At 35.6% G+C, this 17,182-nt stretch overlaps 1 protein-coding gene across 1 annotated transcript; it reads right to left on the reverse strand.

Annotated features, from left to right (window-relative positions):
- Positions 1 to 10,659: 10,659 nt before the first annotated feature.
- Positions 10,660 to 11,224, reverse strand: LOC306902528 (uncharacterized protein; the record flags this gene model as incomplete). The annotated part of the gene is made up of 2 exons (XM_079471150.1): positions 10,660 to 10,888; positions 11,088 to 11,224. 2 exons carry the CDS (start codon positions 11,222 to 11,224, stop codon positions 10,660 to 10,662), a joined length of 366 nt encoding a protein of 121 aa, XP_079327276.1.
- Between the last annotated feature and the right edge of the window lie 5,958 nt (positions 11,225 to 17,182).

Raw genomic sequence — 17,182 nt, forward strand, 5'->3', positions numbered from 1 at the left:
AGTAGACTAAACTGAAAGTAGTTTGGTGCCTGTGTGACTATGTTATCCTCTGGTATGTTGCTTGTTATAACATTGAGACTGAGAGTATTAGAGTGTGACTGTAGTATGGTAGGCAATATGCTGTCACCATTGACCTTGAAAGTGTCTACGAACGTAAATAATTTTTCATCGTGAGATTATTCAATTTTACAAAGGCAACCTTGAGCTTTTTAACATCAGTTGTGACATCGGCCAAAAAAACAATGTCTGCAAAAAAGTGATAAAATAAGCTTTCCTTTACTGCCAAGACAACACAGACATCAGTTGCACTCATCGCGTTGTGCGCATGCTCCTTCTCCGCTCTCCATGGTTGATACGTGGGCGTGCCGCATGCTTCCGGTATAATTGTCCAATAAGGGACTAAGAAAAGTTGTTGCGTAACGATTTTTCATGTTCGAAAAAAACTTTGCGAAACCTGTACGAACACTGGGGGAGTGAATCGAGCACAGAAATACTACGTAGTACGTCCAGCTCGTTTTTTGACAAGTTGACCATGTTAAGCATGAGAAGACATAGTGCATGACACACCATTGCAACACACCTTTAAAGAATGTTGGAAACTGAACTATGGTGGTACCGTAGTTGTTCGGCTACCAACATTCTTAAAAATATCTTCTTTTGTGTTCTGTATAAGAAGGTATGAAATGACAAGAGGGTGAGTAAATGATGACAGGATTTTAATATTTGGGTGAACTATTGACAGTTAATAGTCTGGTTACTGAGCCACTCCACTTTAGATTAGCAGTCCACATCAGTGTCATAGATTATTTATTTGTAATGATTGGATATGAAAGAGCTGACATGTCTACGATACTTAACAAAGACATTGTATTTTTAACATGTAGTGGTTCCTTCTAGCCCATTGGGATTTTCTTAAAGATGCTGAACCGTCTGTTTTTCTATGTGTTTTGCAGATTATTAATGTGTTCCTGCATTCAGAAAGAAGATGGAGGACCAGTCAGCGCCTGTCCTTCCTGCGTGAGTGTCGGTCCGTGTGTGCACCTGATGTGTTTTGAAAAATGCCCAAATCCATCAGCAGTGGAGACTTACAGTAACTGTCCTTGCCTCATAACAACATTTACAGTACTTTCATTAGTTTTTATTGGTTCAATACAACAACAACAACAACAACAACAACAAAAAACATGTAACGTGTGCCAAAAGACAATTCAAAATTTTTGCAAGAGAACACTGAGACGGTCGTGTCCTTCACCCAGTCATGAAGGGCCACTGCGACTCTGACTGCCAACCAGGAGCCAATGATACAAATTTTTTCCCTCTACCACTAACGTTCAAGTATTGTAAAAGAGATGTTAAATAATATAATGATAGATCAAAAATATATAGCAGACATCAATATTATTAAAGTCTATATAAATACAATGTTTTTTAAAAAAGTGCCTCATTTTTGATTGTAGCCATTTGTACACAGTTCTTGACGTGCTCAGTATAAGGAAAATGCTTATGGTTTTTAGTTTTGCTTTCTGCTTTTGTGTTCTCGAGTGTTGTGTTTCCTGAAACAAAGTTGAGGGACAGATTGTTAAAGCAAGACTGAGAAAAGAAAGATCATTGATTAGGAAAAAAGAGCTTTATTTGCTATAGTTTGCCTAATCAGATTGCCTTACTGTGCTATAGTGTATGCGTGTGTGTGCGTGTATGTGTGTGATTGCAGTCATCTAAGCTTCAGCCATGCTGTGCCTCAGTTCATTAAAAGAAAGCTGTACACAAACACACATTCAAACCCACACAAAACTGATTGCATATACTTCTGTCTGATTAAACCCTAATAATGCATCTATTCACCGCACATATTGATACACACACACTATCTTTCAAAAGTTTGTTTTACTTGAGTAAAACGTTTTCTCGACCTTTTCAGACCTAAAATACGTTTTTTAAACAAAACTTGTTTATATAAATTCATTACATATTTGTTCATTACAAAAAATTATTTAATACAAATGTTTTTTAACTGTACCACTTGGACTGAATAATGAAGAAAAACAGCGTATTGTAGATGGGAACATTCTTCAGTATTAAAAAGGATCAAAGGATGAGACTTCAATACGAACATTAAGACTAAATGTTAAATTCTTTCTCAAATGAATGATTATAAATGCTGATTGATAAAGTGCAGATATTCGGCAAAAGTGACTTCACTAAAGATGCTCAAATCTAACATTTTGGATTAATTTTTGAATAGTTCCCATAGTAAAATTCCATCATTTTGAGGAGCTTACTATTATTCTAAAATGCGGCAAACTGAACTTTTGAAAAGTAGTATGTTTATATAAAAATACATCCACTCTTAACATGGAATTGGTGGCATTAGATGGCTGAGATCACAAAGTCTGTCAAATACCTGATCGCTAGCGTATATGTGTGTTTGGGAAAGAGAGAAAGTTCTGTAAGAATTGTCCTTCGTCGTACCAGGGTCTTAAAAAATTATATTACATGCCATTATTCCATCCCCAGTATACTTTAGTCTCACCCGCATGTTTGGATATTAAAGACATTTCGATTTTAAACTGTTCCTTAAATGAAATTACAGCTTGGATATCAGCAGACTGACCTACACTCTATATAATTCATCTGATGCACGCTCCTGGCCCGAAGTTAACTTCCGGTTCTCTGTTTGATATCGGTCTGGCTAGTAATATAACAATTTATTTTATATGTTATTTATATTAATTAATATTAATATTTTATTGCACATTAATTGTTTTATATTAAATAAAAACTTCTCAACAGTTATTGATTCTTTGCAGAGCTCTACCGGAAGTAAAGTTTGGGCCACATGAGGTTTGTTTATGTTGTTGCTTCTCACCTCACTCTGTAATAGTGAATGTGCTTTCAGTGTCCTCTGCTTTCAGATTAATGTTTTTTTAAAAGGTAAGAATGACAAGGAACAGGGTCTTTTTATGCCATCTAGACTGTGGTGACTGTCTTGAAAACTGCATTAAGTGTAGCTTTTATTATTAATTTTGATGGCTTCTGCAGTATTCTGCAGTATAAATCCAGTTTAATTTAGCATAACTTGCAAAAATGTCGTGTAAAAACTAACCTGTCTAGTGCCAAATCTTAAAGGTGGGGTAACCGATTTATGAAAACGCTTTAAAAAACCGAGTCGGGCCGAGTTATACCAAAACAAACTTGTAGCCAATCAGCCGGTGTTGCCCAGGACATTTGAGGGTGGAGCAATGCATGAAGGGGCGTGTAGTAGTATTTCTTTTTTTTTGTCGATTTCAAAGAAATCGGTTACCCCGCCTTTAAATCACATATTCATCAATCAAGCACTGAAGAAAATGAGTGATCTCGTAGAGCAAAACATTTCTGCTTTTTAATACCAGATTTTAATAACAGATATTTTTCTCTTTTGCCTGCACAATCTGCGTATTTTCTATCACTTATATGCTAATGTAAAGTCATATTTCACATAGTAAAACAGCTGCCTTCAGTTAAAAGGAATCTACATTATTAGGCCTTAGTCCTTATATGAATGCCTTTTCTATCATGTAAAATAAAAGCCTCCTTGATCTAGGTTATGCATATTATATACATGCTCTGTAATACTGGTGACATGCAAATACGTGTTTTTTAAGTGTTTAATACAGGGGAAATTTGTATTTATATTCAATATCCACATATACAGTGTTAACATTAATTACAGATTACATGTGCATTGTCTCACTTAAATAATTCCAAATGTCCACATACCTCTTAATCTGTAGGATTAAACTAGAAGAGCAGCAGTTTGTGATTATGATGGTGTACTGTAGGGTGGGCCATTTTGGCCCCTTAAGGGTATTACCTCGGTGTTCATTTTTCCTCTGTTATGGTACATATGCCTTTTTTAATCCACCTCGTCACAAAAATCAAAGAATGCTATTCAAACACCAGAGCGTGTGTGTTTAAGTGTGTGTGAGAGTGCGTACCTATTTCGTCAGTCGAGTCCAACTGTGTTTGGCTATTTTGTTTTTCATGTTTTTTCTTTACCTTATTTTAATTGCCTTATTGTCTATATTAGCTCTTATTTAATACACGGCAGCTGTAAAATATGCTTTTTATCCTACAGCAGTGAGAATTGTGTTTGAAGATTCTGCATTCTACAGCAGTACGATTTGTTTTTCTTTTCCAGATTGAAGATTTTATAGTCTGTAGTCTGGTTTGGTGTAAAAAATTGTATGTAACCAGACTTTCTTTGAAGAAAACATTAACATGGTATTACGTGATGTAGAAATACAGCCAAGGTCATATATAAACTCTAATTAAGGACTAGTATATAGTCCAAAAAGGGAATATTAACACAAGTGAAATCTTTTATTATTGTCTGCCAATTGTTGGAAAAAGGGTCTGATATGCACAATCAGGGGTTTGTGTAAATTACTGAGCGGCTCTGTTTTTCTTTTTATCGAAAGCTATGAAAATGTTGTATAAAGGTGTTTAATGAGAAAGATATTACACTGAGGGCTTCTGTATAGTTCTGTGAATAAAGGGAAATTTTGGGTTCGGGTGGGCATGGGAAACTGTAAGGTATGGATATAGTAGAAATGTCTGTTCAATTCTAAGAGTCCTTAATGATTGTTGCCTGTGATTAAGACAGTGTCACTCCAATTCATGGACAACGAGGAAAAAAGAATGAAAGCTAATCGACTAAAACGACTCTTGTGTCTTTTTTATATAACACTAAAATGGTGTGTGTGGGTATGTGTGCATGAGTGTGGGTGGGGTCCTGGTAAACCCTACACTGTGGGGCCCAAATATCCCCACAAAGATAGCAGGCTTATACCGCACATTTTTTTCACCTTGTGGGGATTTTATAAGGAAAACGCCTGGCCTAGAATTCAAACTTAAGTATGTCAAAATTCAGAAATTTTTGTGTGAGGGTTATGTTGAGAGGTTGGGTGAGAGGATAGAATATACAGTTTGTACAATATAAAAATCACCCTGTCTATGAAAAGTCCCCATAAAACGTGAAAACCCACCGTGTGTGTACTTATGTCGAGACAGACACTCGCTTCTGAAATTACCTCCTCGGAAAAGCCACCTGCCAGCCACATGATGATAATTGACGTGAATGTGAACGCGTGTGCGTTTGTGCGTGTTTTGCAGCCTGATGCTCAAGTCTCCGAAGCAGCCATTAGCCCTCGAAAAAAACATCACATCCCCGCACTGGGAGACATGAACGTTCAATGTATAAATGTGTTTGTGTGCCAGAGTAAGAGCTCTGACGACACCACGTGGTTAGTATGTGGTAAAACATCAACATGGTGTGTCTGAGCAGTGAGCAGAAAGATTCAGATTGCCGAATTCTTGTTGCTTGTTAATATAGTAGGAAAAAATAAATAGTAGTCAAAGGTGCCCTAAACTGTTTTTTCCGAAATTCTTCAAAATATCTTACGTTGTTTTCAACAGAACAAAAAAATGAAACAATATGTTTTTCCTGCTATGGTACTGGGTGGTACATAACTGAAAATTGCTAACATTCTGATAAATATCTTTCTTTGTGTTTAATGGAACAAATACATTCAAAGTGGGGGAGTAAATGATGTCATAATTATGAGTGATCTATCTCTTTTAGGATGGCAGGAGGTAAAGACAGTAATGAAAACACTATTAAAATTTCATTTTTTTCCTGTAGTTTAAAGTTTAGTTTTATCACAGTTTGTCAAAATGCATCAAATAAATAAAATAAAAACGAAAACGAATCAAAGGGGTTTTATGAGCAAAACAAATTTAATCCACGTTGTGTTCAATTCAACGTGAAGCCAGCATGGCATAATAAAAGTTCCAACAAATAAATACCCAGCATCGCAATGTCTTTACATTGATATCAAAATAATAATTATGCATTTTCATTATTAAATGATACTGTAATATTCTTTATTACTGCAAGCACTGCAGTTTCTATTTATGTAACCAATTATTAAAATGATCATTCAGTGCTGTTCTAAAATGTTGTGCTACCATCAGTTCTGCCCTTTCACGTAAGTAAGGTTTAGGCTTTGGGGGAGGGGTTCGTCTTCTATGTTTTATACAACATATTCCGCTGCCAGCTGTTTTATGTGGATATTAAGATTTGTCCAGCAGGCGTCCGTGAGCGATTGTGTGTGGGGCAATGTAAAAGGCTGTGAAGAAGCGCTGTGTTGTGCCCCAGGCAATGCTTTTGTGTGCATGTCTGAAGCTGTGATGGGTCTTCAATAAAGTGAACATTGAGAATTGTGGCCTTTTCTGAGTCTTCTTTTAGTAAGTATCCCAAGATACTACATCAACTGTGGATCGTGAACCAATAATACACATTAAATAACCATAATCAAAATCCTCTGGAGGTTTGTACAGCCCACTTGTGGTTGACCCGCCCATCTGCACCTTGTCCCGACCATTGTTTTGATATGACGCCGCCAGCCTACCGCATCAGGTAAAATTAATCCATATTTTACACCACGGACAATAAACGACGTGTAAACTGTGTAGGCTGAATTATACATGTGTAACTCATACATAATTGTTATAAACTGCGGATTATTCATTATTCATACATTTTATTTTTGAATATGAAAAAGGGCCCGCACCGAGGCAAGATTAGAGGCCTGAAAGTCTTTGGAAGACATGGAGGTATATTTTCTCCAAATTTCTGAACTGCAGTTTCTTGCAAACGACTGAATTAAGTGTGTGTGTGGTAATGTATGCCACTGGGCCAAGGGAGGTGGTAGCAAGGCTCAGGCGAAACGCAGGATAATTCTCTGTCATAATTCTGCCGCATCATGTCATGGTTCTCTTGGTTTAGTGGCAGGATGTCACATGTTTTGTGTGGAGAGAGGCGTTTATTGCCCTTATGGCCTTACATACACTCTCTCCGGTCTCATCTCTGTTCCCATCCTCTCGTTTCCTCGTTATTGATTGATGCCCTTCACCTGTTCCCCTCTTGATTTGGTCCCTTATTTAATGCCCTTGTGTCTTCTGTCTAGTCTAGTCAATGTTTAAAGTCTATTTTAGTCTTGTTGGAGTTTAGTTAGTCTTAGTCCTGTTCTGTCTTGTCAATATATTCCCATGTTTTGTTCTGTTACCCCCTCGTGGGTTTTGTTTTGTCTTTTAAATTAAATTCCCCTGAACTGTCTGAACCTGGGTCCTCTGTTCGTGTCTCACCACCCTCGATCATGATATTCTCAAAAGGAGGATTTTTATTAAAGCATATGAAGAGGTTTGGGGTGACGAATCCATAAATTATAACGTGAATAAAAAATACACAAAAAAGGAATAACATAACTGTACATTCAGGCTTCTAGGTACCCACTTGTTCAAACTGACTACGAACAAAAATCTGGTATAGTAGCAAAACCGACATAACACTGGCACCCTCCTCTCTCCCCAGTGTCTAAGAGAGACTGATTTAAATAGACAAGGTTAAGCACTAGAACATACCATTCTACAATCAAATACAAATCAAAAAGAGGACAATTTTATTAAATGTAAATCAGGAAGAAAATAGCATGCTTTAATGTCAGTAATATATTCTCCTCACCAATAATCACTGAAACAGCTTTCCTTCAGCTATTTTAACAAAAAGGAGAAAAGCAGCCCCATTTAGTGGAATATGGTTCATTCCGGCCCTTTAAATATATGCTAGATGTAGATATTGGGGAGATGTATTGGGGAGTACATGTTTTGGAGATGTACATATTCCCAATGTGAAAATTTGTAAATTAAAAAACTGAAGTTAAATGTTGAGATGTGCACTCGTGGACAAAACTCAAAAAAACATAATTTTGAATTTGAAGTTGCAGAAAAATAGTCACAAATGTTTAAATTGACATTGACAAAATGCCCCCTAATGGCACCAAAATCACAATGAAAGGAGTTTTTTAAATCACTAATACAGTATTTTATTTTAGTTGAAACTATAAATCAAAAATAAATTTTCCTTTCCTAAAATACTACTTACTGCCACTTTTTTACTACAAATGTACTTTTCTATTTGATTCTCTTTTACACTTACTGTAGTATATATTTGTTCTTAGTTTGTCTTTTATTATATATATTTTTGCTTTTCTACCCCATCTGCAAAATATAATTTCAGGTATATATAAAAATAAAGATCTTGAATCTGATGAGGGTGATGTATAAAATAGCAACCTAATTAACAATCTAATTTAGCTGAAGCAAGTTTGCTGATAATAATGATCAATATTAAATAACTGAACAACAACATTTAGTCATTTAGCAGATGCTTTTATCCAAAGCGATTTACAGAGAGTTCAGGTAGTAATAAGCGATATGTCATACAGGAGCAATAATACAATAGGTGCTAATACCAATGCCTGTGGAGAGAAAGAGTTTTTTATTCTGCGATTACAATCGACTGGATGCCTTATCCTGCAAAAAGTAATTACCACCTGAGTAAATAATTGTACACTAAATAATGATTAAATATTTTTAAGCTCATCTGAAAAAAATCCAAACCTTCCATGAGAAAAAATTCCAGTTAAATCCACAACCCCAATACTGTTTATGGTGGCATTGTAGTCAGCTTGGCATTATATTTTAAAACAAACCATAGTACACAACGGAATATCGATAGTACAGAGTGATAGTACAGAGTCATTAAAATACATTAATAAATGTTATCTATACAAGATAGTATAATTCATGAAATAGTTATACATGACAGTATACCTAAGTGTGATGGTTTCGCTAAAGTTGAAAACAGTAGGCCTATTATTTAAACATTACTTAAACTATTATCCTTCCACTGTGATTATTCCTGCAGTTAGGGGGCGGTGTAGCTCAGACGTATGACGTCATAAAAAGCACCTCTTTCTCTCACCTCGAGGAAATGTTACGCGTCCCTCACTCTGAGACTTTTCGCGTTATAACTGTTGCAAAATCAGACCACTATTAACAGTCAGATGAAATAATGACACGAGCGGATGAATGCACTTCTTATGCATTCCTATTTATCTCTCCTTTTTGCAGTCATTTAAAAAAATATTGAAGAAAACATGTACACTTTGGCTTAGTTTCTTTGTTGTTATCCTTGTGAGAAAATTGGTGAATGCTAAAGAAGACCATGGTCTCTATTTGAACTGAATATTTTTAGACATCTGTTGAAAAATGAAACGACATGAAGCAATTGGGTTAGTGTGGGGCAATAAAAATAAATTGATAAGTTTGAGTTGTGTTTATATATATATATATATATATATATATATATATATATATATATATATATATATATATATATATATATATATATATAACATTTTGTTTAGAAAAATAAATAAATATGAGAAGTGCCCTTTTTTCCACCTGAGCCCCTGCCACTTAAAATGTTTGTGCACCTCCCTTTCATTGTTACAGAGCAGCTGTACATGAAAAACGGACTAGCAAAACATGAAAGTTTAAACAAGAGAAAGTGAACACACACAGAAAACAGACACGCTCACAGGTTCATAAATGCATAAAACACAACTTCACATGCACAAAAGACAATGTACGCACGCACACACACTCACGCATGCACACACACCCAGATGCACAAAACACAACTCCACATGCACAGACTACAAATACACACGCACTGGGTAGATTTTACTTACTTTCTGGAGTAAAACTTACTTTACAAAAGTGAATGGAAAAGCTTAAGTAAAAAATTTTTTAAATCCTACAAGTAGTTACTTTCAGTGTAGGTGATATTTCTGTTTTTGCATTGATAAATCTTCACATTGTTTATATAAAATGTATAAAATACACTGACTCCCCACAGGATTTAGATTTCCATCGGCGATAACCGACAACAATAAATGATGATTACTAACTCACTCCTTCACTCTGCTTCTTCTCCCGCTCTCCTCTTTCAACTCAGAGCTCATTAAAGCTCACCCGTGAACTGGATTTACATATACATTTATGCATTTGGCAGATACTTGAATCCAAAGCGATTTACATTGCATTATCCTATACACTTGTTTCTAAGTATGTGCAATCTCGAACCCTCAACCTTGGCATATTTGGCGCCACGCTCTTACCACTGAGCTACAAGAAAGCTGACAAATACCATATCTTCTCATTTCCACAGCAGTAGAGCAGATCATAAAATAGGTTTGAGGGTTTAAAAATATTGTGCCTTCAGACAGAGCACTATGTTTTTTCCGATCACACCTTTTTCTACTGTCAGGTATGCATCTTAGACTCGTAGACTATTCTTTGAGAATCTTATGTTTTGTTTTCATATTCTCTGAATTGAATTTTAATTGGCATGAAACATACACCTGACTAATAAATTCTCATGAATTTGTTCAGCATTTTTCTGGGTTTATTAACTTTAGTAGATATTTGTTACCGCAAATCTATACGTTCAGGTCAATGACGGAATAAAATCCGTCCCACAAAAAATAAAAATGTATGCAATGTTGTCTGTCTCTCGTTTTATAGGTATACATTTTTTATTTTGTACCTTTAGCTTTAATATTACATATTGAAAAAATATATTTCAGGTGTACATTATGAGACAATTGCACGGATATATTGTTTTCAAGTTTTCAGACATGCATTTTAGTCTGGGACTAGCCTTGGGCCTTCTCATGAATAAACTCCTTGTCCATCAGCAAATATTTTTTTTTTTCATGCATGTTCTAATGCATCACTATAATCATTATCACTGTCTGATGTGACAGCAGAGACAGAAGGAATACTAGGGTGATCTGGAACTTTTATGGAGTAACCCCTGCAGGTTAGCATCTCTACAAGCTCTGTTGCATGTGTTTGCTCAGTCACAATCTTCAGGGTAAATCTTGGTACGTTCCCTCTGTCTGAACCCTCAACTGGAATAATCTCTATTTCAGCCATTTTCCTGGAGAAAAAGATCAAACATTTATAAGTGAATCATGGGATGTGTTTAAGGTAAGTATATTTGAGACAAATTATATCTTTGTGCTATTACACAATCCTTCGGAGATAAAATGTCCCCGTCGTGAACTAAACCTCAAAATATGTAAATTACCTATTTAGATAGATTGTGTATGTGCGTCTGTGTGTGCATGTGTAAGTACTCTTTCGTTCTCTGTGTGTGATGTCGTCTTATGACCCAGCAGATAGCAAAGATGACCAGCAGAAGGAGCACCAACACCACCACAAACACGATGAAAAAATCTGAATTCAGCCACTGTGACAGAGAACCTGATGCCATCCCTAAAGCAGGCAGAAAAACGCCACATGTAGGTCTGAAGATTTTAACATTTGCAACGGTGTAACACAACGGGGTATTATGTGTTGCTGGAGCAGACCTGGGGCATTTGGCATTTTGCAAGAATTTTACACAATCAACAGAATTTTATGAACCCTGTTAATAACTTAATAACTAAAAATTATTGTATAGTAGGCATTGCAATTAAGTTGCCAGCACTAACTATAACAGTTTTATCATCAGCTAGATAACAACACTTTATGACGAAAAGTCAGTACAGTATGTATTTTAATGCATTTTTTGGTATGTTTTAAATTGTTTACTGATGTCACATTTCTCATTATTACCCCGTGTAGAGTGTGTAGTGTGTTGATCAATCACTACTATTGTTAGATAACTGACTTGTGCACTTTGTTGTTGAGCTAGTGAAGCATACTGGCATTTCAAGATAAGGGGAAAGACAGAAGTTTTTAAGTGCATAACCCTTTGAACCTAGACAATCTGGTTTATAGAAGTATTATATTATGTTGTACAGCTGTTACGTGCCTTAAAATGCGCAGCTTACTGACTGTTTGTGTATAGGCTACCTGTTGCTATTTTTGATCCATACCTTATTCTGTTGGAGTCTGTTGCAGTTTTTGATTCTTCTGGTCACAACTATTAAATCACGAACATCAGCTTGAGCAATACGTAAATGTGTTGCGGTAGCCTATGTAAAAGAATGCGGTCTTTTCAGGCTTGGCTGACTTCTTGCTATTTTATGTATTTTGGCCGGTTAAACACGTCATATGAAAGTTTAAAACATAACTGAAGTTGGAGTCTTTGGTTATGTTTATGTAATGGCCCTGTTCGTTATTATCTTTTATCATAAAATATCGTGTAGCTTATATTGACTTGAGAATATGAATTTACATCTGGCATTAAAATATAACGGCTGTATATTTTACGATAGAAAAATATCGAAATAACATCACAGCCTAACTAAATTTGAAAATTGTCAGTACCTATATGTATCGATAAATTGCGGTCAGTAAATTGCGAAGCACATCATCGAAAAGTTTATCAAAACAAATATTTTTGTCATGCTCAATATTTTTGAGCGATGCATAGGCAACTGTCTGACGTCTTATTTTCAACACTGGATAACACATCAGCCAGAGCCAAGTGAACTTAAACCCCATTTGATTTATTGGTTAGAAGCAAATAGACCAGCCAACTTTCCCCTTACTCTTTCGTTGTCTCAACACATAACGCGGTGAACGATAAAATTGTGTTAAAATACAGAATTGACATCACACGAATTATGCAAAACAGCAGACATTTACAGATCCATTTATGGATTTGACTAAAATGGTCATATATGCCACATTCATTCCATCTTATCACAAAACTGTGGGGAATCTCAGCCTTTTTCTATTTTAAGCACCCACTCACTGTATTCAAGCCCCCTCCCACTCACAAAACTAAAGCTTGATATTAACTGGGAAAACGTTTATTCGTTATAAAAATGACAAAATAATAAGAAATGTCTTGTTTTTTAAAGAAAGAGTCAACTAGAACTCATACGACTCTGTGGGCTCAAAATATCAACTCTGCAGTAAATTAACAGATCAACTGATGCATATAGCAGATATGAAGGGGAAGAATAGCATAGCAAGAATAACATTGTGTCGTGACGTAAGAAGAATCTTGAGAATGAGAGGAAATATACTTGTGAAGACAATACAAATACACCATCCAACAAGATTAAATAACATTAAGAAAATGAATACAAAAGACTGTAGAATAAAACTAAAATAGCTAATAAAACTACATAAAATACTTAAAATATAATAAAAGAAGAACTCTCGAAGAATTATATCAGAATTTGATAATCTCTCATACACGCGCACGCATGCACACACAAACCCACAAATACCCATGTTGTCAGAATTCAGACAGGACAGGGTGGTAAGTTTAATAGTTTTATTATGCAGAATGGAACGGAATCCAGAGATGATGGTGAGTAAATAGTCTATAGACAGATGATGATGACTTAGCTCAGTATTAATAAGGTCTCTCTTGCAGGTGAAGATGATGGAACACAGAAGTAGACGAAATCAGGCAGAATAAGATCGGGAAGCAACGTATTCTTCGTAGTAAGGTAAGTGCTGCATTTTCAGGGTTTGTCACATCCATAACTGTACACACATGAAAATGAAGTTACTAATTAAATAGAGTTCTAAATTTTATGTTCTATGAAGAGGCATCCCATCTCCATTTGTTGGGTATAATTGCTTCTGGTTTGTGAATTGTATTGACAGAAATCCTAGTTTATCATCTCCCAAAAACCCTGTCCTTTTTTGTCACATCCATAACACATGTTTGTTTCCCTTTTTTAAAATAGAAAACTTGTGCATAGACTGATATTTTTCTTATGTTTAAACTCTATCAACAAGAATTTAGTAAAATATAACCAAATAGTTCATGTAGTATAGAATATTTACACAAGTGTATACACATTCTCTGAGCGTTTTTATGTCACATCCATAACGCAAAATGTCATCCATAATGGTGGAATTGCCCAGTTTCAGAAGTTCATCCCATCACAGTAAAAACATTGTCCGCATTTCAATATGCTTGATAAGCAGAATTAATAATTTTATTGTTTGTTCTTTGCATTTTTGTTTGTAATGTTATGGTTGATGTTAATGGTTTTCTGTTATTGGTGCTAACTGCTAACAACTTGTACAATATATCCATGTTCTCATAAGAAAATTAGAATTCTGGTCAAATCAAACTGTTGTATCGATCTGATACACTGTTAACGATTTGCTTGTATTTTTACAGTACGTTACTGGCAGCACGGTTGCCAGTAAGTTACTGTATTTTGATTTACAGTGCTGTACTGTAATAGATTACTACAGTACAAAAAATATTGCTGTATAGATACAACACAGTACTTTACTGTATTTTTACTATATTTTTACTGCAATTTACTGTAATACCTATATTGACAAATTACTCTTTATTTCGTATTGGCAATAATTACAAATATTATTATATATTTTAGCTAGTTTGGATATAAATCTGTAGTTATTAATATTATAAAACTGCTATACTTGACATTATGAATCAAAAGGCAATCCAGGCAAATTTTTTATTGAATCATTTCATTGAAACAAAAAATATTAAAACATTTAAAACAGTATTGAAGAATGATGTATTACATTAACAACATACAATGACTATGTACAGTAGTCAACATTTAAAGTGGATCAAAAAGGCGAGAAAAATACCTATTCTTGTAACTTTTTTGACCCACTTCAAATGTTGACTACTATATATATTACAACATTTAAGTGAGCAAAAATATTCATACATTACATATCAAAACAAACAATAGCAACAAAGTGACAGAAAACACTGGTCTGTAGTTAAAATGTTCCATTCAAACTGAGTGTCGTGTGTTAGAGTGTTGTGTGTGAGAGTGACAGTGTTGTGTGTGGCTGTGTGAGAGTGTTGTGTGTGGCTGTGTGAGAGTGACAGTGTTGTGTGTGGCTGTGTGAGAGTGTTGTGTGTGAGAGTGACAGTGTTGTGTGTGGCTGTGTGAGAGTGTTGTGTGTGGCTGTGTGAGAGTGACAGTGTTGTGTGCGGGTATGTGAGAGTGTTGTGTGGGGCTGTGTGAGAGGGTTGTGTGTGTATGAGAGTGTTGTGTGCGGGTGTGTGAGAGTGTTGTGTGGTGCTGTGTGAGAGTGTTGTGTGTGTATGAGAGTGTTGTGTGCGGGTGTGTGAGAGTGTTGTGTGGTGCTGTGTGAGAGGGTTGTGTGTGTATGAGAGTGTTGTGTGCGGGTGTGTGAGAGTGTTGTGTGGTGCTGTGTGAGAGGGTTGTGTGTGTATGAGAGTGTTGTGTGCGGGTGTGTGAGAGTGTTGTGTGTGTATGAGAGTGTTGTGTGCGGGTGTGTGAGAGTGTTGTGTGGTGCTGTGTGAGAGGGTTGTGTGTGTATGAGAGTGTTGTGTGCGGGTGTGTGAGAGTGTTGTGTGGTGCTGTGTGAGAGGGTTGTGTGTGTATGAGAGTGTTGTGTGCGGGTGTGTGAGAGTGTTGTGTGGTGCTGTGTGAGAGGGTTGTGTGTGTATGAGAGTGTTGTGTGCGGGTGTGTGAGAGTGTTGTGTGGTGCTGTGTGAGAGTGTTGTGTGGGTATTTTTGTCGAGAAACTACATGACTTGCAGTTGTAACTGGACATCCTGGGATGACTTGCTTGGTTTAAAAATGACCAAATCCAGCCAAAATATCAATGGTGAGACTGTAACACAAAAAGCCAAAAATAACAAAATCTGTTAGCCATTGAATTAAGTACAAATTGTGAAGTAAATGGTGAAAGAAAATTCAGTAACACTTTACTATAAGGTTTTATTCCATAACATTTATTAATGGTTTAGATAATATGATCTAACAATGAACAATATATTTTCTTAACATTAATAATATTTGAGAATTCATTATGAATTAACTTATGTGAACAGAGATAAATTGATTGATTTAAAAATGTATTGCCAAATGTTAAAATGTATTAACATCCTATGTTAACAAATAGAACCTTATTGTAAGTGTTACTAAAAAGTCAGAAGTAAAACCAGAAACAAATTTGAATAAAAGTTGTATTATAAATATATGGTCAATACTTACAGAAACTCATAAGCCCAGGGTGCAAAAGTGGACCAAACTGTGACGTTAGAGCTGTAAGAAGAAATATATAATGATATGTTACTGGCTGAAATTTAGAAACCATTCTGTTTATTATATACGCTTAAGATAGTCAATCAAAAATGTAGCAAAATGATCATTTAAATGTTTTCCCCTGTATAACTTTAACATTAAGAGTTCAAATATTTGGGATTGCATTTTCTATACCGTTGGTGTAGCGAAAGTCAATGTGTTTTTGGAAATGCGTTTAAAGCTGATCGCGCTCCTCTTTCCGTACAGCGTCATTACGTAAAGGCGGAGTCAGCAGCGCTCATTAACAAAGTACGAGCATTGATTTGAGGTGTTGGAAGCAATATCGCTACAAATATATTGTCATACAAAACTTTTTGGACAACTGAATGTAAAACACTCTAAAGAACATCATATCTGCTTCTGCGGATATACCGTAAATACAGAAATAAGCGCCGCAAACACATTTATAAATCTGTTAGCAATGAAAACAGCAGTAATCTGTATGGATCGCACTCATCGCAGTTAAATATGACGTTTCATTTTGTGTGAAGCAGTTTGGTAGCTGTGTGGGCTACTTTACAGTGACTTTGTTATTTCGTATGGGATTTATTTAGGAGGAATCTTAGTTGAATTGGTCAAAGATTATTTTATTTGAACACAAACGCGAGTTTATCTATTACCAAATACAAGTCGGTTTACCTAGCTTGCCATTATCAACGAACTTCAACTATTCGACAGAAAATAAACTCTACAAAACCCTCATAAATGGTTGAAATAATCCTATATTCATTAAGGGAGATGTGTAAAACGGGTTTAAGCAGTGGGCTGACTTAGTTTAATTTCTGAGGTAGAAGCAACGTTTGTTGGCGACCATATCTCTCTCATTCCACGTTTAAAACAACACTGTGACAAACTGTTGTGCAAAATACAAAAACAAAATAATTTTTTTGTATGAAACACATAAAATAAACCAAACTAAAAACTTACCAAACTGCCAGAATTCGATTATCCTCCTCCAGCTGCAGCCAGGATGAGCTCTGTGTGATTTGACGTGATGACGTTGTGGCGCACTTTCGTTACACATTACAGCAAAGCTACAGCGAGGTTACAGCGAGACCAAAATTTACTGTAAAAGTTTCCCGCTCAATGAAAATTACCCAGAATGCATTATGAGCTGCAGTATTTTACTGTAATATACAGATGCAGTATTGTACTGTTGATTTTTACAGTAATGTGCTGCTAATCTACAGCGACATCTAACTATC

This window comes from Barbatula barbatula, assembly GCF_947034865.1.
Source record: "Barbatula barbatula genome assembly, chromosome: 2".
NCBI lineage: Eukaryota > Metazoa > Chordata > Actinopteri > Cypriniformes > Nemacheilidae > Barbatula > Barbatula barbatula.